Genomic DNA, 23,553 nt, shown 5'->3' on the forward strand with positions numbered 1-23,553 from the left:
TCCCGCTTTGCGGCGGACTCTGGTGAAAACCAGCGGCACCTTAGACTCCGCCCCCTGGCACGGCTCATGTCATCATCCACACAGGCCCAGAGGATCCACCACCTGCCGTGACCCGTTACTGTAGTTTTTTTAACAGTACCATTTTTGTTTTGATGTGACTTTTTGATGGCTTTTTTAATTAAATTCGGGAGTTGCAGTTAGTTACTAACTACAACTCCCAACATGCCCTGATACAGCCTGTGGCTCATCAGCTGCCCCAAACGAAAACTACAACTCCCAGCATGTTGGACTATATACTAATATATAGTATAGGTCAGTGTTTTTCAACCATGTATGCCTCCAGCATATGCAAAACTACAACTCCCTGCATGTTGGACTATATAGTAGTATATGGTATAAGTCAATGTTCCCCAATCAGGGGTGTCTCCAGCTGTTGCAAAACTACAACTCCCAGCATGCTAACGGCTGTCCGGGCATGCTGGGAGTTGTCGTTTTGCAACAGCTGAAGGCACCCCTGGTTGGGATACACTGGTATAGTATATGGTGCAACATTCCAGGTGTTGGAGGATTGATTGGATAAATACTGTCCATTGCATTGCCGGTATTTTTAATATTAAAAATACTGGCAGGGTGGCCAAAATACCGGCTGTGCCAGTAAAATACCGGCCAGGTGGCATCCCTACCCAGAGCCCATGTGCCCTTTCCCTTTTGTGGCACCAGACCTGTTCACTAGTCAGCCATGTTTGCTGAATGAGTGGATAGCCAGGCTCCCTTGTGATATAACCGGGTAAGGAGGAGGCCAGCATCGGTACCCTTTTGCGCTAAGCTCAGCTCTGACCAGTGATGATTTGTGTGACACCATAAAATAGAAGGGGATAAGAGGGGCTGACTGTCTGCCAAGAAGGTGTTGTGTCAGGATGTAAGGCCTTATTCACATAATGCATATTTGGTCAGTATTTTGAAATCAAAATCAGGATTGGATCCTGAAAGCAGGGATAATATAATGGAAAGATTTAGACTTCTTTCCTTTTCTCCTGAATTTGGCTTCAAAATACAGATGCAAAATGAGTGACTATGGGGGAGATTTATCAAAACCTGTCCAGAGGAAAAGTTGCTGAGTTGCCCATAGCAACCAATCAGATCGCTTCTTTTATTTTTGAAAAGGCCTCTGGAAAATGAAAGAAGCGATCTGATTGGTTGCTATGGGCAACACAGCAACTTTTCCTTTGGACAGGTTTTGATAAATCTCCCCCTATATGGCTTTAGACTGACCGAAAGAGCAATTGTCCTGCCTTCAGGGCCTAAACAAGAAGACTAGATCTGTTCCCCCACCTTCTTGAGTTGAGATGATAAGAATCAGAGGTGCGGAAAAAGCACTTTGTGAGAGACTTTGTAAATCTATCTGAAGTTTCCCTCGTGCACTTTGGCTCCCTGCTTTCTTCCTAACCATTGTGTGAATGTGTATGTCAGTGCACTGTAAAGTTATCTGAAGCCTGTTCCACCAGTTATTGTTAGCTGCAAATGGTTGTTAAAGGGGTACTCCACCCATAGACATCTTATTCCCTATCCAAAGGATAGGGGATAAGATGTCTGATCGCAGGAGTCCCGCCGCTGGGGACCCCCACAATATAGCATGCAGCACCCACCTGTATCTGCTTCCGGCAGCGCTGGAGGTTCTGTCTCCCAACTACGGGAACGGAAGATCGTGACGTCACTGTCCGTTTTCGCTGACAGGCATAGCTGGCCGTGAAAGGAAGAGGGTTACTACTGAAAGAGACCAGAGATTTAAAGTTGTACTCCGGTGGAAAACATTTTTTTTTTTAATCAACTGGTGCCAGAAAGTTAAACAGATCTGTAAATTACTTCTATTAAACAATCTTAATCCTTCCAGTAATTATCAGCTGCTGTATACTATAAAGGAAGTTCTTTTCTTTTGGATTTCTTTTCTGTCTGACCGCAGTGCTCTCTGCTGACACCTCTGTCCATGTCAGGAACTGTCCAGAGTAGGAGCAAATCCCCATAGCAAACCTAGACAGTTCCTGACATGGACAGAGGTGTCAGCAGAGGGCACCGTGGACAGACAAAAAAGAAATGCAAAAAAAAAAAAAAAAGAACTTCCTCTGTAGTATACAGCAGCTGATAAGTACTGGAAGGATTAACATTTTTTTAAATAGAAGTAATTTACAAATCTGTTTAACTTTATGGCACAAGCTGATTTAAAAAAAAAATCCACTGGAGTACCCCCTTAAGGGCAGCCTCTGCAGCAACGTGCATTACAGGATGGATGCAGTGTGACCCACAAAACCACAAGCCTGGCATACACATGGCACTCTGTCTAGCTCACAAGGAAGCATGGGCTACCTATACCATAGCTAAAGGGGTTATTCCAGGATTAAAAGTTATCCTCCATCCACATCATAAGGGATATCTAGCTGATAGTGGGGGCTTGACCGATGGGACTCCCATTTATCATAAGAACAGATGTCAGTTGGCACTGGAGTGAGTGGAGTGGCAGCCTGCAGCTCCATTTATTTTCTATGGGATTTCCACTATTTCGGAAGACCCATTAAAATTCCAATGAATAGAGCAGTGGCCATGCATGCTTGCTGGCACATTCACTTATGGAATAACTGATCTCTATTCTTATAATCAGACAGGTCCCAGCAGTCAGACCCCCCACGGATCAGATATTTATCCCCTATGCTGTGGATACCAGTAATTACTCTCTAGGCTGTGAAATCACTGTATGTATGTAATCCTCTATGTTTTATTCTTAGGCCATCTAAAAGCTTTTGTTTTTTCATATGCCAGAACCTCCAAATCCTTAGAATAAAAGCTCTGCAAATCCATTACTTTGATTGGTGTTTCCCAATGGATGGGAAAAGGGTATGTTCATACAATAGTAAAATGTCATCCCGGAAAAGACGGGTAGACATTTCGCACATTTGAAAGTTCAGTAGCTAGGACCGCTCAGAAATGTGCCATCTCATAGACCGCAATGCATTTCCGAGTAAAATCAGCTGAAAGAATACACGTCTATTCTTTCTGCGAACGCAGGAATTGAGATTTTTTGCAGCAGAAACATCTGTTGCAGAAATTCCACTGCGTGCACAGTGCAGCAGCATATCATTAAAATAAATGGGACTGTGTTGCAGCGCACTAACCGTGCAAAATGTTCCAGTGGAATTCGGCACAGACATTGTGCCATGTGAACATACCCAAACACTGACTTAGGTGAACATCAACATGGGTCCCGAACATCCCACCGAAATCCAAGTAAGATGTTGTATCATTCCACAATAATAATATCCCTTTAAATGTTTGGAAGCTTGCTCCCTATAGCCTTTCCCTACTTTTGACACTCTAGCACCTTCTTGAAGTCTGTAGGGAAAGGGGCAAAGACTTAAAGAGTACCTCTAATGATCTGGTTAAATTTCATAATCCTCCCAGTTCACTGCCCCCATCATGACAAACTACAACCTGCCATCATTTTTCATTATTTGTTAGTTTTCTACCTTGATATTGCTCTGTATTTTCTGCTCAGCCATACAGGGAGAACTTCCTTCCTCACTCTGCTACACACAGCCCAGAGCAATTCAGTGTGGGAGATGAGATATGATTGGCTAAGGCTGCACACACCCCCTCAGCATTTCCTGATTTTGGACTTCTGCCAGGCCAGCAGGAGTCAAAAGTCTGTGCAAAAGATGGGGGAAATGTGCTCTGGACAAGTAGGGAGACACCTAGTGGCAGCTTTTTTAAACACAAATAAAACATAGAAAATGTCTTTTTTTTTTTTTTTTTAAACAAAGTACATTAGAAAGATTTTTTCATTTACCATAAGGCGTGCAATAGTAAAATTAGTTTTAATGAGAGTTCCAATTTAAATGTTAGGGGAAAAAATATGAAGGTTTGTGAAATAATCTACATAAATCCTGATATCATAGAATAATCTCATACATCTAGATAAAGAGGAAGCATGTGATGTACACACCAATTGGCAATGTCAATTATCTCAGTATAACAGTTTGTCTCGGAAAAATAATTTTTTTATCTATAAAAATAAATTCAGTTTTTCTTATTCACCAACTTCACAATAACTTCTTCAACACTCTTATTTTGTTATCAACTGCTATTTTCTATCATGTATTTCTATGTTTTCTATAGATGCATATCCTTGAGACCCGTGACCAGTGTCCCGTGTCTCCAGCCAGTCTCCTTTGACAGGCTGCTTCCCAGAGCCGGCCGCAGCTGTAGACATGATGTCACAGGACTGCTCAGCCAATCCCAGGCCTCCTGCTCTTGGCCAGTGATTGGAGAGTGTAAGTTTCCCCAGCTGTAGACTCTACGCGGACAGGGTGGACGGAGCTACGAGGGAGTGGAGAAAGCTGGGTTAAAGTGTTTGTTGTTTTATTAGGCAGCCTGGGGACAATAGAAAAGTAGAAATTTTACTGGCCAACCCTTCTAAACTTTCTATTCAGCTTTTTTTTTTATTAACATTACTAGCTGAGTACCCGGCATTGCCCAGTTTTTCCTTTCTAATCCTTGTTGGGGAGGAAAATCAAAAAAGGAGGAATCTTTTGACTTCATATCCCGTCCTCATATATTGTTGTCACATCCCAACCCCATATCCTGTCCTCATATCTCAACCTCATATCCCGTCCTCATATCCCGTCATCATATCCCATCCTCATATCCCATCCTCATATCTCCACCTCCTATCCTGACCTCCTATGCCGTCCTCATATTCTGTCCTCATATCTCAACCTCATATCCCATTCTCATATCCCGTCCTCATATCCCATCCTCATATCTTGAGCTCCTATCCCGACCTCCTATCCCGACCTCATATTATGTCCTCATATGTCAACCTCATATCCCATCCTCATATCCCGTCCTCATATCCCGTCCTCCTGTCTCAACCTCATATCCCGTCCTTATATTCCGACCTCATATCCCGTCCTCATATCCCGACCTCATATACCGTCCTTATATCCCATCCTCAAATCCCAACCTCATATCCCGACCTCATAGCCCGTCCTTATGTTCCATCCTCATATCCTGTCCTCAGGTGGGACTGATTTGTGATGAAGATATTGTAAGCTGAAAATAGAAGGGGACATGGCTTTGTGGGACTGGGCGTGATTTGCAAGCCAGACCGATGGACAAAAAGGGTAGACAATAAAAGGAGTGGGGCTTAAAATGTGGGCATGTCTTTGTGAGATGGGATGTGGCTTGCAAGCCGGATTGACACATTCACCAGGAGATGCAGAGCGGAGCTTGTGGAGTAAGGTACTGGAAGTGCCATATACTTGCATGGGACTTGAAACAAAAACCCATCTTTTATATAAGGGTGTAGGTAAGGGTTAATATAACATCATATAACAGAAGTTATGTATATTTCCCACAGACGTGATGCTGGAACATACACACACACACACACACATACACACACACACACACACACACATTGGGGGAGATTTATCAAAACTTGTGCAAAGGAAGAGGGGTGCAGTTGCCCATGGCAACCAATCAGATTGCTTCTTTCATTTTTCACAGGTCTATTTAAAAATTAAAGAAGCAATCTGATTGGTTGCCATAGGCAACTGCACCCCTCTTCCTCTGCACAGTATTTGATATATCTCCCCCATTGAGTTATATATATATATATATATATATATATATATATAGATTTACTAATAAAATGATCAATATGGTTGCAATGGCATCTCCTTTTTGGGATGGCACCTAGCATTCCCAGATTCTTAATAGGGTAGTGCTACTTCCTTTTTTTTACTGTAGTTCTGTATAACTAGGCAGATTTGCATTTTGGAAGCCTAGCAAGGCTGGGTGACACCTTATGCATCACAAGTACAGTGTGTATTGGAAAGCTAGATGACATATAATGGGTGACTTGTAGAACATGTATTCGAAAGTTAGACAACATATAATGGGTGACGTCTAGAACAAGTATTGAAAAGGTCGGTGACGTGTAAAGGGTGAGAAGTAGAATGTGCATCAGAAAGCTGAATGAAATCTAATGAGTGACGTGTAGAACATGTATTGGAAAGGTGGGTGACATACAATGGGTGACATGTAGAACATCTATTAGAAACGTGGGTAACATAATGGGTGACGTGTAGAGCATGTATTAGAAAGATGGGTGACATATAATGGATGATGTGTAGAACATGTATTGGAAAGGTAGGTAACATAATGGGTGACATGTAGAACATGTATTGGAAAGGTGGGTGACATATAATGGATGATGTGTAGAACATATAATGGATGACGTGTAGAAGATGTACTGAAAAGGTGGGTGACATATGGGTGACGTGTAGAGCATGTATTAGAAAGGTGGGTGACATATAATGGGTGATGTGTAGAACATGTATTGGAAAGGTGGGTGACATAAAATGGGTGATGTGTAGAACATGTATTTGAAGAGGTGGGTGATATATAATGGATGACGTGTAGAAGATGTATTGAAAAGGTGGGTGACATATAATGGGTGACGTGTAGAGAATGTATTGAAGAGGTGGATGACATATAATGGGTGGCATGTAGAACATGTATTAGAAAGTTGGGTGACATACAGTATAATAGGTGATGAGTAGAGCATGTACTGAAGAGGTGGGTGACATATAATGGGTGAAGTGTAGAGCATGTATTGAAGAGGTGGGTGACATTTAATGGGTGAAGTGTAGAGCATATATTGAAGAGGTGGGTGACATTTAATGGGTGATGCGTAGAGCATGTATTTGAAAGGAGGGGGACATATAATGGGTGACGTGTAGAGCATGTATTGAAGAGGTGGGTGACATATAATGGGTGGCATGTAGAACGTGTATTAGAAAGTTGGGTGACATACAGTATAATAGGTGATGAGTAGAGCATGTACTGAAGAGGTGGGTGACATATAATGGGTGAAGTGTAGAACATGTATTGAAGAGGTGGGTGACATTTAATGGGTGATGTGTAGAGCATGTATTTGAAAGGAGGGGGACATATAATGGGTGATTTGTAGAACATGTATTGAAGAGGTGGGTGACATATAATGGATGATGGGTAAAATGTATTGGAGAGGTGGGTGACAAGGGTCACCAGTAGAATGTGTATCTTAAAGATGGATGAAATATAATGTGTTACATGTACTACATATATTGAAAAGCTGGATGACATAATATGGTGACATGTAAAACACATATTGCAAAGCAGAGTGACATATATCGGAGGATATATTGGATATTACCAAACTTTCTCATTATTACTATTTTATTACTGATACAGCACTATCATTATCCGCAGTGAATAGACATAACTGTATCACTCAGCTTCCCCATATTGTTACTGGGAAATGACTGAACTTTGCAGAAGGAAACTACTTAATAACAATGTAGTTCATATACAGTAGTAGGGTATGTTCACACATGAAGATTTTTTGCAGGATTTTTTTCTTATTCATCTACACGAGTGTTAAAGAAATCCATGCACATCCTGCAGAATCAACCCAATTCAGGTGTTACTGGGAGATTCTGGGTCTACAATAACTCTGCAGTTGTGAATATACACAAAGTGTTTAAAATTGCAGCGAAGTTCATCGTATTAACCCCTTAAAGTGTTAAAAGATCAGTAAACATGCCTTGCAGGCTGGACAGCTTTTACTCTTATGTTAATGCCTGTTATACTGAGTGCTTAGTTATATACAGGTGACCTTACAAGTAAAGGACAATAATAATAGAAATAATAACAACAATAAGTAATATGTCACTTACAGCACACACAGAGCATATGCCCGGCACACAGATTCACTGTCTCGTACGAGGAAAGTGCCATCCTTGCCAACCTGTGACATCAGGTCTTCAGCTTTGGAGCGAGTGATGTTCCCATGGTACCAAGAAAAAGACATCTCAGTGTCAATGCAGTATTTCCAGAGAGAGGCCTCCCCCCCAGATAGTCCTCACTGCAGTCAGGACCCTGCAGACAGTCCAGCTCACAAATACTGCACTTGTTCTGGAGCCTAAATGTTCTCCCTAAGTTCTCTTGTTCTCTGTGTTACATTGTTTCCTGTTTTAAATGCAGAGATGCAAAGGAAACAGTAACATGGGGACTTCCTTATTGTAACCACAGCTGAGAAGGGAGGGGGAGGTAGAAACGCATGACAAATTTCTACTATAGTACCAGGCAGCTGTATTTTACTAGTAGCAATTATATCAAATTGCAGTTATATTTAACTCTGCTGGGTAAATCCAATAACAGAGACTTTGGAGGGTTTATACTGAACCTGCCACCAACAAACAGCAGGAACCGCTTCTTGCAGACAAATCCATTCTATCTGTCTCATCCCAATTTCTTGAAATAACTAGGAATGAATTATACATGGCAGATTTTGCTGCAGTATTTTTTTTCGGTATTTGTAAATTAAAACCAGGACTGGTTTGGTATCTCCGGGGAACTATAATAGAAAAATTAAAGGGGTATTCCGGTGAAAAACTCTTTTTTTTTTTTGTTTAAAGGGGTATTCCAGGATTTTTTTCTATTTGACTATGCTACAGGGGCTGTAAAGTTAGTGTAGTTCATAATATAGTGTATGTACCTGTGTGTGATGGTTTTCTCACAATTCTTCTGTGATTTTCACCCCAATATTTATTTTTAACAGCATACAAAATGACTGTTGTCTCAGATTTTTCCCAGGTTGCAATGCGGCCAAGATCTGTCTCACTATTTAGCTGATGACAGGGAGCTTGTCTGCTTCAATGGCTGGAGGAATCGCTTGGCGGGAGAGAGATCAATCTGCAACTAATGCAACAGCTGTAGGAACCCTGATTGAAAACCACAGGTCTCATTTATGGTTCAATGGGTGGGGTGGCTGATGTGTGGGAGGGAGGAAAATTGAATTATGGGATTTGTAGGCAAAGAAGAAAACTCAAACAGGAAATACTAGTTCACAAAAAGCTAACCACAGTGTTATGGTAATCTCACAACATAGCCATTTAGCCCCAATACAAGCACAAATCCTTCCTTAGCATGTCCATTACTGCCTGCCAGGTACGTACTAAAACCACCTTATGGTGGAGAACCCTTTTAAATCAACTGGTGCCAGAAAGTTAAACAGATTTGTAAATTATTTCTATTAAAAATCTTAACCCTTCCAGTACTTATCAACTGCTGTATACTACAGAGGAAGTTCTTTTCTTTTTACATTTCTTTTCTGTCTGACCACAGTGCTTTCTGCTGACACCTCTGTCCATGCCAGGAACTGTCAAGAGCAGGAGCAAATCCCCATAGCAAACCTATCCTGCTCTTGACAGTTTCTTAGACAGACACCGGGTGTCAGCAGAGGGTACTGTGGTCAGGCAGAAAAGAAATTCAAAAATAAAATAATTTCCTCTGTAGTATACAGCAGTCAGGTAGCAGGAAGGATTAAGATGTTTAACTTTCTAGCACCACTTGATAAAAAAAAATATATTTTTTTCACCAGAGTACCCCTTTAAAGGGGTACTCCGGTGAGAACCTTTTTTCTTTTAAATCAACTGGTGGCAGAAAGTTAAACATATTTGTAAATTACTTCTATTAAAAAATCTTAATCCTTCCTGTACTTATTAGCTGCTGAATACTACAGAGGAAATTCTTTTCTTTTTGGAATGCTCTCTGATGACATCACGACCACAGTTCTCTCTGCTGACGTTATTATAATAATAATACTTTATTTATTGTTGTCCTTAGTGGGATTTGAACCCAAGTCCCCAGCACTGCAAGGCAGCAGTGCTAACCACTGAGCCACCATGCTGCCCTTAGCATACATCTGCTATGCATCTGCTATGCATCTGCTATGCATGGTTGCTAAAATGGACAGAGTTGTCAGCAGAGAGCACTGTGTTCGTGATGTCATCAGTGTTCCAAAAAGAAAGGAATTTCCTCTGTAGCATTTAGCAGCTAATAAGTACTGGAAGGATTAAGATTTTTTTAATAGAAGTAATTTACAAATATGTTTAACTTTCTGCCACCAGTTGATTTAAAAGAAAAAAGGTTTTCACCGGAGTACCCCTTTAATACTTCTCTACTTTGCACCTACTTCTAAGGAGGTCCCTTCACCACCGTAGCTACATATAAAAACCTGCATGAACCTTCAAGATGTTGAGAAATCAACATTTACTTCACCACTGAGAAAAAGTATTTCCTGACATCCTCTATTTTTACGTATCTGTCACACGTAAGTGTTTCAAGCAACCTGAGCAGATGCAAAATGTCATTGTTTCACTTCCATATTTTGAAATAGTTCAAGAAAAACAAAACTAGATGAAATTTAAGCCAGTAAAAAAAATAATATGCAATAAATCAGTTCCAAAAATAGGCATCAGTCAAGACAACTCTACTGTATTACCTGGATGTATTAAACAGGTATTCAGTATGAAGATGGCCATAGGCAATGGTTACACAGAGGGGTTATGCTGATTTATTAATTTTTTTCTGCAGCAGATCTGCTTGCCGAAAATCTGTGGTGTGTTATAGTACAGCATTGTTTCCCAAGCAGGGTGCCTCCAGCTGTTGCAAAACTCCAACTCGCAGCATGCCCGGACAGCCAAAGGCTGTCCGGGCATGCTGGGAGTTGGAGTTTTGCAACAGCTGGAGGCACCCTGGTTGGGAAACAGTAGTACAGCATTGTGGATGAGATTTCACTCTCACACTCTAGCAAGGGTCTACGTGGAATCCTGCCCAAATTTGAGCTGCAATGCGGATTTCAAATCTACCACTTGTCGATTTACATTACAGATCTGGTACGGATTTGTTGCAGAGTTTTTTCTATTCACTTCAATGGGAAAGTTAAAAATCGGAAATGAATCTGTAGTGTGGCAAATTTTGCAAATGAAAATAACAAATTTGTAATCCATCAGCAGCAGCAGTAAACCTGCAACAAGTCCACACCAAAATAAACATGATTTAATGCAGACTTGCAACTGTGACAATGCAACAGATTTTCTGCTGTGGGAAATCTGCAACATTTCTGTCTCTTCTGAAAGTACTGTGGTGTCCTGGTACCGTATTGCATACCGTACCTTGTATGGTGGTCCCCAAAGTCAGAGTTACTACGTTCATGTAGGGTCCTCCAGGTGGGACAGCCACTAGTCGCCTCCTACTTCTCTAATTTCATAGTGTTTATTTGTATATATTTAATCATGTATATTAATATAATTACCTTTGTAGCATCGCAGGACCTTCGGTCATGTGACTATGTTGATTCCTTTGGGTTATGCTTTAGGACCTTTCAGAGGTCACATGGTGTGGTCACATGTCAGACCATGATCCTTTGTACAGATAATTGACAGAAGTTTTGGACCAATTAGCTTAAGGCCAGCCCCTGCCCCTATAAGGGAGCTGCAGCCAATGGTCGATCTCTTGGGTTCTGGATCATCGGAGAGTTGAGATCTGCGTAACTTGCAAAGACAACCTAGGCCTGAAGCCAGCCGGCCTCAGCCTGAATCAAACCGTGAGTCCTAAACTAAATCCCCGCTAAAGCTAGCGTGACTACTGGACCGAAACTAAATTCCCTAAATCCAGTGGAACAGCGCATATCAGTCTCCGGACTTTAAAACGCTTAAGGTCCCAACCACTGTCAATATCTAAGAGACTTTGCTTGTAAAGAGACTGTTCCTGTTATAAAGCCTGCATAAAATCTTCAGTAAAAGTTTCAACAGTTTTCAGCAAACTCTCCGGTTGTGGACATTCACTTATTTAATACCTTCCTACTGCTCTTGGGATGGGTGGCGGTAGGACTAGCATTACAGAGGAGCCCTCACCCTGCCTAGCTAATACGGGGACAAACTACCAAACTAATAGGAGGGCTACCTACTACCTACATAGGGGGTTTTCATACAAGGGGCAGCTATCTGGGGGATTTAGCTACAGGGGCATGACTACCTACCTGGAGGACATTAACTACCTGGGGGCATGATCTACTAGGGGCCACTACCTCCTAGGGACATTATCTACCTGTATCTTCCGTATGCAACACTAAATACTCTGATAATGCCCCTCCCGAGACTAGACTCTGAATCTGAGACTGGGTGGAGGGAGATGCTGGTTACCTATTTGACTAACTACCTGGCTACCTAATGTTTTACCTGGATGCATAACTACTTACCTACATACCTGGCTATTGAACTACCTACATACCTGGCTGCCTAACTAACTACTAGAGATAAACTCTTGAAAAATTCGATTTGGCGAATTTTTCAAAAAATTTGTTTAGATCCGAATTTCTTTGCGTCGAATCTGTATTAAAAACGTCTATTTCTGGACTACAGAGAGCCTCAATAGGGGGTGTAGAACACTTTGCTTTGTTCTAACGCATATGGAGTGTGCTGGGGTAGTGAAATGATACTGTTATTCAAAATGACATGCTCATTACAGGCACCGCTTTTAGAATCAGTGACAGGGCCTGGAGGTGGCATCAGTATGAGGAGACCATATAGTGGCTGAATGACACAGCATGGAGGTGTTGGCAGCATGAGCAGACCATATAGTGGCTGAAGGACACAGCATGGATGTGGCTGAAGCATGAGGAGACAATATAGTTGCTGAATGACACAGCGTGGAGGTGTTGGCAGCAGGAGGAGACCATATAGTGGCTGAATGACACAGTGTGGAGGTGTTGGCAGCATGAGGAGACCATATAGTGGCTGAATGACACAGCGTGGAGGTGTTGGCAGTATGAGGAGACCATATATTGGCTGAATGACACAGCCTGGAGTTGGCTGAAGCATGAGGAGACCATACAGTGTCTGAATGGTACAGCTTGTGTTACGCCGAGTGCTCTGGGTCCCTGCTCCTCCCCGGAGCGCTCACGGCGTTCCTCTCTCTGCAGCGCCCCGGTCAGACCCGCTGACCGGGAGCGCTGCACTGACATTGCCGGCGGGGATGCGATTCGCAGAGCGGGACGCGCCCGCTCGCGAATCGCATCCCAAGTCACTTACCTGTCCCGGCCCCCGGCTGTCATGTCCTGGCGCGCGCGGCTCCGCTCCTTAGGGCGCGCGCGCCAGCTCTCTAAGATTTAAAGGGCCAGTGCACCAATGATTGGTGCCTGGCCCAATTAGCCTAATTACCTTCCACCTGCTCCCTGGCTATAATACCTCACTTCCCCTGCACTCCCTTGCCGGATCTTGTTGCCTTGTGCCAGTGAAAGCGTTTAGTGTTGTCCAAAGCCTGTGTTTCCAGATCTCCTGCTATCCATATAGACTACGAACCTTGCCGCCTGCCCCGACCTTCTGCTACGTCTGACCTTGCCTCTGCCTAGTCCTTCTGTCCCACGCCTTCTCAGCAGTCAGCGAGGTTGAGCCGTTGCCGGTGGATACGACCTGGTTGCTACCGCCGCAGCAAGACCATCCCGCTTTGCGGCGGGCTCTGGTGAATACCAGTAGCATCTTAGAACCGGTCCACCGACACGGTCCACGCCAATCCCTCGCTGACACAGAGGATCCACATCCAGCTAGCCGAATCGTGACAGCTTGGAGTTGGCAGCAGCATGAGTAGACACTAGGGCTTCACAATCCCCAAGATTAAAAGATGAATTTTGAAATTTAAATTCAAGATTTTGGGTAGCTAGTGCATCCATAACAACATTTTTATTCCAAGACCCAGGCCCAGCAACATCAGTAAACCATATATTTGCTGAATGGCACAGCCTGGAGTTGACTGAAGCACGAGGAGACCATATAGTGTCTGAATGGCACAGCCTGGAGTTGGCAGCAGCAGGAGTAGACATTAGGGCTTCACAATCCCTAAGATTAAAAGATGAATTTTGAAATTTAAATTCAAAATTTTGGGTACCTAGTGCTACCGTAACAAAATTTTTAGGGCTAGAACCAGGCCCAGCAGCATCAGCAAACCATATAGTGGCTGAATGGCACAGCCTGAAGTTGTCTGAAGCATGTGGAGACCATGAAGTGTCTGAATGGCACAGCCTGGAGTTAGCAGCAGCATGAGTAGACACTAGGGCTTCACAATCCCTAAGATTAAAAGATGAATTCTGAAATTGAAATAGAAGATTTTGGGTAGCTAGTGCTACCATAACAGAATTTTTAGTCCCAGACCCAGGCCCAGCAGCATCAGTAAACCATATATTGTCTGAATGGCACAGCCTGGAGTTGGCTGAGGCATGAGGAGACCATACAGTGTCTGAATGGCACAGCCTGGAGTTGGCAGAAGCATGAGGAGACCATTGAAATTTAAGAATTAATAAATTTTTGATTTTTAAATTGAAATTGAGGATTTTCAAATTGAACTTTTAACTCCCAAGTTATAGTGTCCCGGGCACCGGCGTGTGGGTGCAAAGGACTAAATCTTACAAGGAGTCACATGTCACATGGCAGCACAATGACAGAGCCTGGAGTTGGCATTAGTAGGAGGAGACCATATAGTATCTGAATGGCACAGTCTGGAGTTGGCTGGAGCATGAGAAGAGACCATATAGTGGCAGAATGATACAGCCTGGAGGTGGCATCAGTATGAGGAGACCATATAGTGGCTGAATGACTGACTGGAGTTCCTGGCAGCATTGGGAGACCATATAGTGTCTGAATGACACAGCCTGAATTTTGCTGAAGCATGAGGAGACCATATAGTGGCAGAATGGCACAGCCTGGAGGTGGCTGAAGCATGAGGAGACCATATAGTGGCTGAATGGCACAGCCTGGAGGTGGCATCAGTATGAGGAGACCATATTGTGGCTGAATGGCGCAGTCTGGGGTTGGCTGAAGCATGAGAAGAGACCATGTTGTGGCTGAATGAGACAGCCTGGAGGTGGCAGCAGCAGCAGCATCAGGAGTCCTGAAAGTGACCCGGTGACAGAGTGGTGTGGTGGGTGGCATTACCAGTACCCGGTGATGAAGGTTGGTGAAAAAAGGTCTGATGCGGAGGAATGTGTGTAACTGGGGAGTAACGCCTTAAATCTGTTTGGCACTATTCATATTTGGGAAGTGTTGGTGTGGCCCCATGGTCAATCTACTCTGATGCATCAGGCATTGGTGGTTGTAAATCCTGGCTGATCCATGCCCAATTCATCTTCACAAAGGTCAGTCTCTACAAATTTTTTGTGGACAGACAAGTTCTCCTTGGGGTGACTATGGCCCCCGCCGCACTAAACACCTGCTCTGATGGCACACTACTGGCCAGGCAGGACAGCTTTTCCAGGGCAAACTCTGCTAGTTGCGGCCACAAATCAAGTTTGGCTGCCAAGAAGGCCAGTGGATCTTCAAGGTGTGTTGACATGGGCATGTCAAGGTATGCCACCACCTGCTGGTTCAGGTCCTGTTCCAGGTGTACCTGCTGCTGATGAGTTGCTTCACTATGCGGGAGAAGAAAGCTACTCATCAGCAACTGTATAGTCAGGCTGCTGCTGATGGAGTTGGTACTGCTCCTGCCACCCACACCCCTCGCCAGCAGCCATGGCAGTGGAAGGTGAGCGCAGGAGGCCACCCAATTCAGACTTGCGAGAGGATGGACGATGGCGCCGATAGGCATTGGCCAACTGACTACATAGGATGCCTCTGTAGTAGGTCAGTTTGTCCTCCCTCTTAGTGGGTGTAAAAAGGGCCACTATTTTGTGGCGGTAGCGAGGGTCCAATAAGGTGGAGATCCAGAAGTCATCCCGCTGCCGAATGGTGACAATTCGGCTGTCACTACGCAAGCAGGTGAGCATGCATCGTGCCATTTGTGCAAGTGACTTGGAGGGACTCCATGCCTCCATCTTCACTGCATATTGCCACGGTGTGTCTGGGTCCTCTGTCTCGCCTTTCTCATAACCCTCTAGCTCCTCTGGCTGCTTCTGCTCCTCCTCTCCTGTCAGATTACTAGAAACACCACCCATTTGGCAAAACCTAAACTGTGCTCCACTGTGCCCCTCCCCTCCTCCTTCAGTTCAGCCCCCACAGGAATCATGTGGCCGTGAGATGTAGGCGCCACTTCTCCAGTGCCCTGACCAGCCATCGTTTCCAACACGTGTTGTAAGAAATGAATCAGTGGAATGACGTCGTTCATCCCGTAATCCTGGCAACTTACTAATAATGTGGCTTCCTCAAAGGGCCTGAGCAAACAGCAGGTGTCTCGTATGAGCTACCACTGGTTCACATTGAAGTTACACAGGGGAGTACCCCTATCCGCTTGGATCATCAAGAAATCGGTGATGGCTTTTCTCTGTTTGTACAATTGGTCCAACATATGGAGGGTGGAATTCCAACGTGTGGCAACGTCACAAATCAGACTATGTTGAGGGATAACGTTCTGACGCTGCAGCTCAAGGAGGGTGTGTTTTGCAGTGTACGAGTGGCTGAAGTGCATGCAAAGTTTCCTTCACATTGTTAGGATGTCTTGCAACTGGGGGGAACACTTCAGGAACTGCTTCATAACCAAATTGAACATGTGTGCCATGCAGGGCGCATGGCTCAGCCTTCCCAGTCACAGCGCATGCAAGATGTTCTTCCCATTTCCAGTTTTCGTGGAGTAAGCCATGCTCCGATTTCTTTAAGAATTACTTTTAGCAGTTCCTCCCCTGTGTGACTCTTTTCGCCAAGGCAAACCATGTGAAGAACAGCGTGACACTGCTGTGCCCTGCACACATGGTATGCTGAAGGGCCACTGAGACTTGTATGGGCAGTGGAGGCTGAGGACACGATGGAGGATGAGGAGGCAGAGTCGCACACTGTCACAGGACCAATGGCCTGAGAGCGTGGAGAAGGAAGCGGCGTGACCTGTCCAAGTTGGTGTTGTGGCTGTGCAGGAACCACATTCACCCAGTGAGCCGTAAAGGACATGTATTGTCCCTGACCGTAGTTACAGCTCCAGACGTCAATGCTGCCGTGCACTTTGGTACACACTGACAAGCTCAAGGACTGGCCCACCTTCTCTTCCACAAAATTGTGCAGGGCTGGTACTGCCTTCTTCGCAAAGAAATGACGGCTTGGCACTCTCCACCTCGAATCAGCACAAGCCATCAGTTCTCTGAAAGGTGCAGAGTCCACCACTTGAAAAGAGAGGGACTGCAGCACCAGCAACTTGGACAGGAGCACATTCAGCTTCTGCGCCGTTGGATGAGTGGGCGCATACTGTTGTCTCTTGGGCATGGCTTCACCGATGAATTGTTGGCGGAATTGCTGACTAAAAGTAGAAGCAGGAGCATCTGAATGGACAGAAGGAGGGTATGACACACAGCTCCCTTCGGCTGAGGTGGTGGAGCCTTGGCTGGCTGAAAGAGGGAGCTGCCTGCCACTGGGTGATGCAGCAGGCTGGACCACTACATCGGAGCCACAGTTCTCCCAGGCCACTTTATGGTGGCAAAGCATATGTTGACACAGGGCCGTGGTGCCAACATTGGGACCCTGGCCACGCTTCACCTTCTGCCGACATATCTTGCATGTGGCTATGTGAACCTCCTTCGGATGCTTGATGAAAAACTGCCACACCGCCGAGTAGCTGATTTTCCCACCAACAGTCTGCACTAATTGACTGCTACTGCCGCCATCTCCCGGAAACCCTGTTCCACTACCTCCCGGGAAGGTAGGCTGTCGCGAAGCAGGTGGATTCCCCCGGGCACGTTTGACTCCAGAATTTCCACTTCTGCCACCATGCGGACTACCAACCATGCTACCACCTTGCTAGCTCAGCTGCTGCCTCACGGGCAACCTGTAACTCTCTTCTCTTGATGATGGCGAAGCCCCTTTCTGCACCCGGCTCCCAGTTGCGATCAGCTTCATCCTCATCAACAAGTGTCTGCACGTCACTGATGTCCTCCTCAGGTTCCTCAACAGTGTTTGCTTCAGGACCCTGAACCCTTACAACACCGCCTCCCACGTCCCTCTCCTTATCACTACTTGCCCACCTAGCGGAGGAAGCATCAGATGTCTCCTCCATTTGTTGGCTGGCCAGTTGCTGCTGACTGTCCTCTATTAGATCGTCCTCAGTGAATAGTGAAGCTGAATCCATAGCATAAGATACTTCTGTAGGGGATGGAACAGCATAGGACAGAGGCAATGGGAGGACAGGGACTTCTCCTGGGCCATGCCAACTGAGGGTTGTGTCTGATGAGCCCACCGACTGTTGACTGGGGGTATCAGATGTCACTTGTGATGAAGTGGATGACCGTGTTAAACAATCAATGACGGCAGATGGGTTGCTGGTCGAGACACGACCACTAGCTGATACCAGGAGCTCAGGCCTCTCGCTGCGACTCCTGCTGCCACTCACCCCTAGTCTGCTGCAACCTCTGCCTGATGAAATTAGGCCTCTGCCACTCCTCTGTGCACGTCCTGGAACTTCTTTGCCTGACATACTTAGTGCGTATATGAGTACAATACGCTTCACTACGCTTTAAACAGTATTTGTCTAGAACAGCAGGTGATTACTTTTGTCTGGACTTTCACAGTATCTAGGCCCTTGACAGATTAATAGGTTTAAAATAGTACACTACTTAGATGTAATTATGTGGTATGCACTTATGAGGGCAGAAAAATGTGCTACTGTACGCTTAAAAAAAGTATCTGAGTACAACACCAGCCGGTGAGAACTTTTGCCTTGACTTTCACAGTATGTAGGCCCTTGACAGATTAACAGGTACAAAATAGTACACTACTTAGATGTAGGTATGTGGTATGCCATTATGATGGCAGAAAAATGTGCTATTGTACACTTAAAAAAAAGGATTTTAGTAAAACACCAGCTAGTGATTACTTTGGCGTGGACTTTCACAGTATCTAGTCCCTTGACAGATCTACAGCTACAAAATAGTACACTACTTAGATTTACGTATGTGGTATGCACTTGTGAGGGCAGAAAAATGTGGTACAGTATGCTTAAAAAAGTATTTTAGTAAAATACCAGCCAGTTATTTCTTTTGGCTGTCCTTTCACAGTATGCAGGCCCTTGACAGATTAACAGGTACAAAATAGTACACTACTTAGATGTACGTTTGTGGTATGCACTTATGAGGGCAGAAAAAAATGCAGTACGCATTAAAAAAAACATATTTTTGCACCACACCAGCAGAACACAACAGTGCTGCAGCACAAAAAAGCTGTGTACTAAACACAAAAATTCACTCTGCCAAAGACTGCTAGGTATTATACCATCTACAGACTAGCATAACCAGCAGATGAGTTGTTGTGGAACATAGACAGAGAATTGCGCTGAAAAATTATTCCTGCCTCCTCTGCTAAGGTTTATGAAGTTGAGGCAGCTTGTTGAAATGTATGAGGCTACACACAGCTATCTGCCCCTCTCTGTAATACAATGCTGAAGAAAGTAACTGGGAGGTTAATGGCTGCAGTAAAAATCCTTTTCAGTGAAAAAAACACTGCTCTCTGTCCACCAGAACGCTGATGTGACTAGGATGTGAAACGCTGCTGGAATGAGCTTTTCGGTGTAACACACACACACACACACAGCCATGTCTGTCCTATCTGTATGCAGTGTAATGAATGATATGATGAGCCGCAAAATGGCTGCCGATTATATAAGGCTGTGAAATTACAGGGGTGATTGGATGCTGATAGGCTGCATCATGCATGTGATTCAGGGTCATCCCGCCTACTTCCCTTCCCACCTTGCCCTCCCAGCATTTCTTGCCCCATGTACTGATATGTGGATCTGCCTTTTTAGATGCCCTGGAGCCTGGACCGCAGGAAATGTAGCTTAATTAAGCAATTTGCACAATAGAATTGTGTCAATATTCGCATTCATTGCGAATCAAATATTTCATGAAATTCGTAACAAATTTGGGTTCGTCAGCTTCGATTCGTTCATCTCTAACAACTACCTACCTATGCCTAACTACCTAGCTAGCAAGCTACCTACCTGGCTAGTCACCTACATACATATCTGGTTTCCTGATCTACCTACCAAGTTACCTATTTACCTGCCTACCTACCTGCCCTTTTACTGTGCAGGGCATCAAGGAGGGCATTATTACAGTTTGTTGGGCCTATAGATGGGGAGATTGTGTAGGGGAGGGGACGGCACTGAAAACATGTTTGTCTTGCAGATGTTAAAAGATGAACATGACGGTCTGATCCGGACAGAGAAAAAAAGGAAAGAGGATGCAGCTGATCAGAAGAGACGTAATTGTGAGTCCCTAGATGTAACTGTAATCACTTCTATGGTGTACAGTTCCTGTGTACAGCTGGTATCTACCGCTATATGGTCCTGTATATAATCACTTATATTGTATACAGACCTCTGTACAGCTGGTATCTACCGCTATATGGGCACTGTATATAATTACTTATATAGTATACAGATACTGGCCTGTGTATAGTGGTTTTATTTAGTACAGTATGGCGGCATTATCCAGTTATTGTGTGGTGGTATATTTTTACTCCTTGTATACTGGTATTATTGGTCATGCAAAATTATATTACCTACCTTAAAGTATTTCTTATATATACAATTTAGTTTATTTTGTGTGTAGGGGTGGTGGAGGGATTTGGGTGTGACCAGCGGCAGAGCATCACAGGGGGCCCTTGCTTTTTTTATGGACCGGGGGCCCAGAGTGTTGTCAATCTGCCCCTGGGCATAGATTTTAGTGCAGCACTTTCTTTAATAGGATTCTGCTGCACTGTGAACACTGTTGAATTTACCTGAAAGAAAATTGTGCAGTGAAAATTCTAATTCCGAACTCAACTTAAATAATGATCATGTTTATTCTCTCAATGAATTCCGATCAGAAATGAATTGCCATCAATAGTGACATCAGTTGTCTGCATAGTCCTAGTGATTTATTTTGCACATGGAATGTGGGCGGATATTCTATTGTGTGCAAGGGGCCATTCTCGTGATGGGGAGCGGCGGCTCCCATATGCTATTATGGGGGCTGCCGGGACCCGTTATTTTTTATGGGAATAGTGGGAGAAAAAGACGGCTCTTGCAGTAACTTTTCTCCTGCTATTCTTCCTAGCTCCCCTGATGCCCGTCACACTGCCGTGTCATAATGGCTGTGGGAAAGTAGCCTTAGGCTGTATGAAACAATGAGAGCGAGTGCTATTCACTGCCTATGGTCAGACAGCACTTTCTAAATTTGGTCTCCTGCCAGGAGACCAATGTCTGTGCTTTTGAGCAGACAGAATGCAGTCTGCACAAGAGGGAGACCCCTAGTGGCCATATTCATAAGGTCATGAAAGTGACATAAAATATATATTTTTTTACAGGGAGTAAATTACAAATCTTATTTAATTTACCTGTTGTATCATATGCAAAAAATTATAATTTTAATGGCGGTGCCCATTTAAGTGTCATAGAGTAATGGACATGCTTGCCAAGGATCTGTGCTTGTGTTGATGGTAAATGGCCAGGACCTGTGTCCCCCAAAACACTACTGGCTTGTTTTTGGGAACTTGCTACTTCCAATTTCTGTGGCCTCCCTTAGACTACAGTCCCCAGGATCCTTTGTTTCAAGGTGGGAATTTATTTATTTCCCTCCCACACATTGGTCGCCCCACCTATTGCTGCACAGGCATACTCGCTTTGATGACTTGCACAACATCACCTGACACTTTATATGAATGATGATGAATGCATGCATGTGTATAGAAGAACAGATGAAGCAGCCAAGCAACCATTTAGAATCTGACTTTATTGTCACAGGTCGCACAGCAAGTTGGGAAAAGTCCAAGACAACACTCATTTTGTAGGCTGCAGAAAATGAACTTCCAGAGAAAAGTATGACAAAGAAATTCAATACCTGTCACCAAATCCAGGAAAGTATATTAGTAACTAGACTAACTTTCCTGCACCTGTCCTTCATTTAAAGAACCAAAAAGCCCGGAACACTCTTTTAGACTAATTTTGCTTCAAAAATCCACAGAAAAAGACAGTACACTTCATGTGAATGGGGTCCTCAAAACACGATCTGCATGTGGCAGAAAAATTCCAAATATACAGGAATTATACAGCACAATCTGTAGCCAAGTCCACATACTATATAACATGTGAGGCTTTTACTGCAGAATTATTAAAATGTAATATCAGCAACGCAAGTGCTAAATTGGCAACTATAAACCACAATTACAATTAAAAATACAATGATATTGTTCACAGGGTAGGTTTTTTTAAGCAATATGTCTATTCTGTGCACATATTTCTCCTCCAGCTTTTTTATTGAAATTAATGGGAGCACTAAAAATGCTTCCACTACAAATTAAATGTTCTATACACCAAAAAAAAAACACATCAAAATAAGCTCCCAAAAATACTTGCAAAAGAAAAAACACATCTAAAATAGACATAAAAAAACTTAAAATAATAGTTTTAGTTTTGTTTCTCTAATTTACATGGTGTGAATCTAACCTATGTCATCTTTGCATGTCAGGTGAATGATGGGTTAAAGCTCAACTGTCATGAAATCTGGATGCAATATGTCAGCGCTGGGACCGCTGTTTGATTGACACACAGGTCCAGGGCATGCGCCCTTCAGCTCACTTTTTTTGACTGGTTATTATACTCATGCCCGTTATCTTCTTTCTTCTCTCTGGTGGAGACGCGTGCGTAAGCGGGACAGTTCACGATACTAGGGGCAGAGAGAAAGCGCGCTCTCTGCACCTAGCACTGCGCAGGCACACCGCGGAGGATGACGGCGATGGGAGCGAGTGCTCACTGGGTGCATGAGCTGGGACTTCAATCACACAGCGGTCCCAGCGCTGACAAAGAGGGGGTGAACGTGGCGGGCATCGCGTACCTCGTGCCACGCCTATCCGACCGCCAGTGGCTTTGATCAAAAGCATTTTTTGGGGTCATGAAAGCCTGCAAATATTAGGTAAAAACATTGCTATACACACCACCTGCACACAGTACAAAGGCTGTGTGCAGGTTATTGCACCCAGATTTCATGACAGTTGCGCTTTAAGGTCAGTTGTTAATTTTACTTTGAGTTGCTAAGGTCACGTACAAAAATATATAAAGAATAAATAGTGTGTGGCATGTCTTAATTATAGGTATTGCAAAAGAATACATGACTATGTAACATATTTGTAAAGAGCTTCATTTACCAAATATGACTCCATACTGCAGAAAAAAAAGTCTTAATCACTAGGTGTCTCCTTTCCCAACAAACTGCTGTCCACTACCTGTCGATATGAGAATTCTGTCTAGCAAAGAAACCAAGATAAACACAGGAAGTGGGGGTAAATCTTAGAAGGAGAGGGACAGAGCCTGAGCCTGTTTACCTCCTCCAGAGGGTCCACACAGTGCCTAAAAGGATAAAAGTCAAGGTTGTCCTTTTATCTCTGACCACCTATAAAGTTCTAAGATGCTTTCCTTTACATAATTACTGTAACGCTGCTGGTTGAAAACCACTAGCGAACTATTTGTTCTTACCAGTGTCAGACGACATTCTCTGAATTCTCTCCTGCTGCTTCAGCCTTTTCTGCAGTTTCCACTCTGTCCACTAGGGGCAGGGTGAAACCACTGCCTGGAATTTGTAGGGCCAATGTGCACTCCCCAGTAATTTCCCCTCTGATCCCTACCAGGTACTCCCTATGTAAAGAAGCTCCACCAGTTCCCTGATGCCTTAGCATT

General features: G+C 44.0%; 1 protein-coding gene and 1 long non-coding RNA gene across 4 annotated transcripts in view; one reads left to right on the forward strand and one right to left on the reverse strand.

The window, feature by feature from the left end:
- INPP5D (inositol polyphosphate-5-phosphatase D) overlaps positions 1–8,083 on the reverse strand; it is a 176,873-nt gene extending 168,790 nt beyond the window's left edge. The window contains exon 1 of one of the 3 annotated variants that reach the window (XM_056564620.1): positions 7,773–8,083. In XM_056564620.1, the coding sequence (XP_056420595.1) occupies positions 7,773–7,906 (134 nt within the window). In that variant the 5' untranslated portion in view covers positions 7,907–8,083. Of the gene's footprint in view, positions 1–1,272; positions 1,308–1,646; positions 1,705–7,772 lie in introns of those variants that run through there. The other 2 variants (XM_056564621.1, XM_056564622.1) reach the window with 2 other exon arrangements.
- Positions 1,260–22,043, forward strand: LOC130361528 (uncharacterized). Its single transcript, XR_008891041.1, has 3 exons — positions 1,260–1,362; positions 20,027–20,108; positions 21,625–22,043. It is a non-coding gene; the product is annotated as an uncharacterized LOC130361528 (long non-coding RNA).
- The last annotated feature ends 1,510 nt before the right edge of the window (positions 22,044–23,553 follow it).

Source organism: Hyla sarda, chromosome 3 (genome assembly GCF_029499605.1).
Source record: "Hyla sarda isolate aHylSar1 chromosome 3, aHylSar1.hap1, whole genome shotgun sequence".
Classification (NCBI taxonomy): Eukaryota; Metazoa; Chordata; class Amphibia; order Anura; family Hylidae; genus Hyla; species Hyla sarda.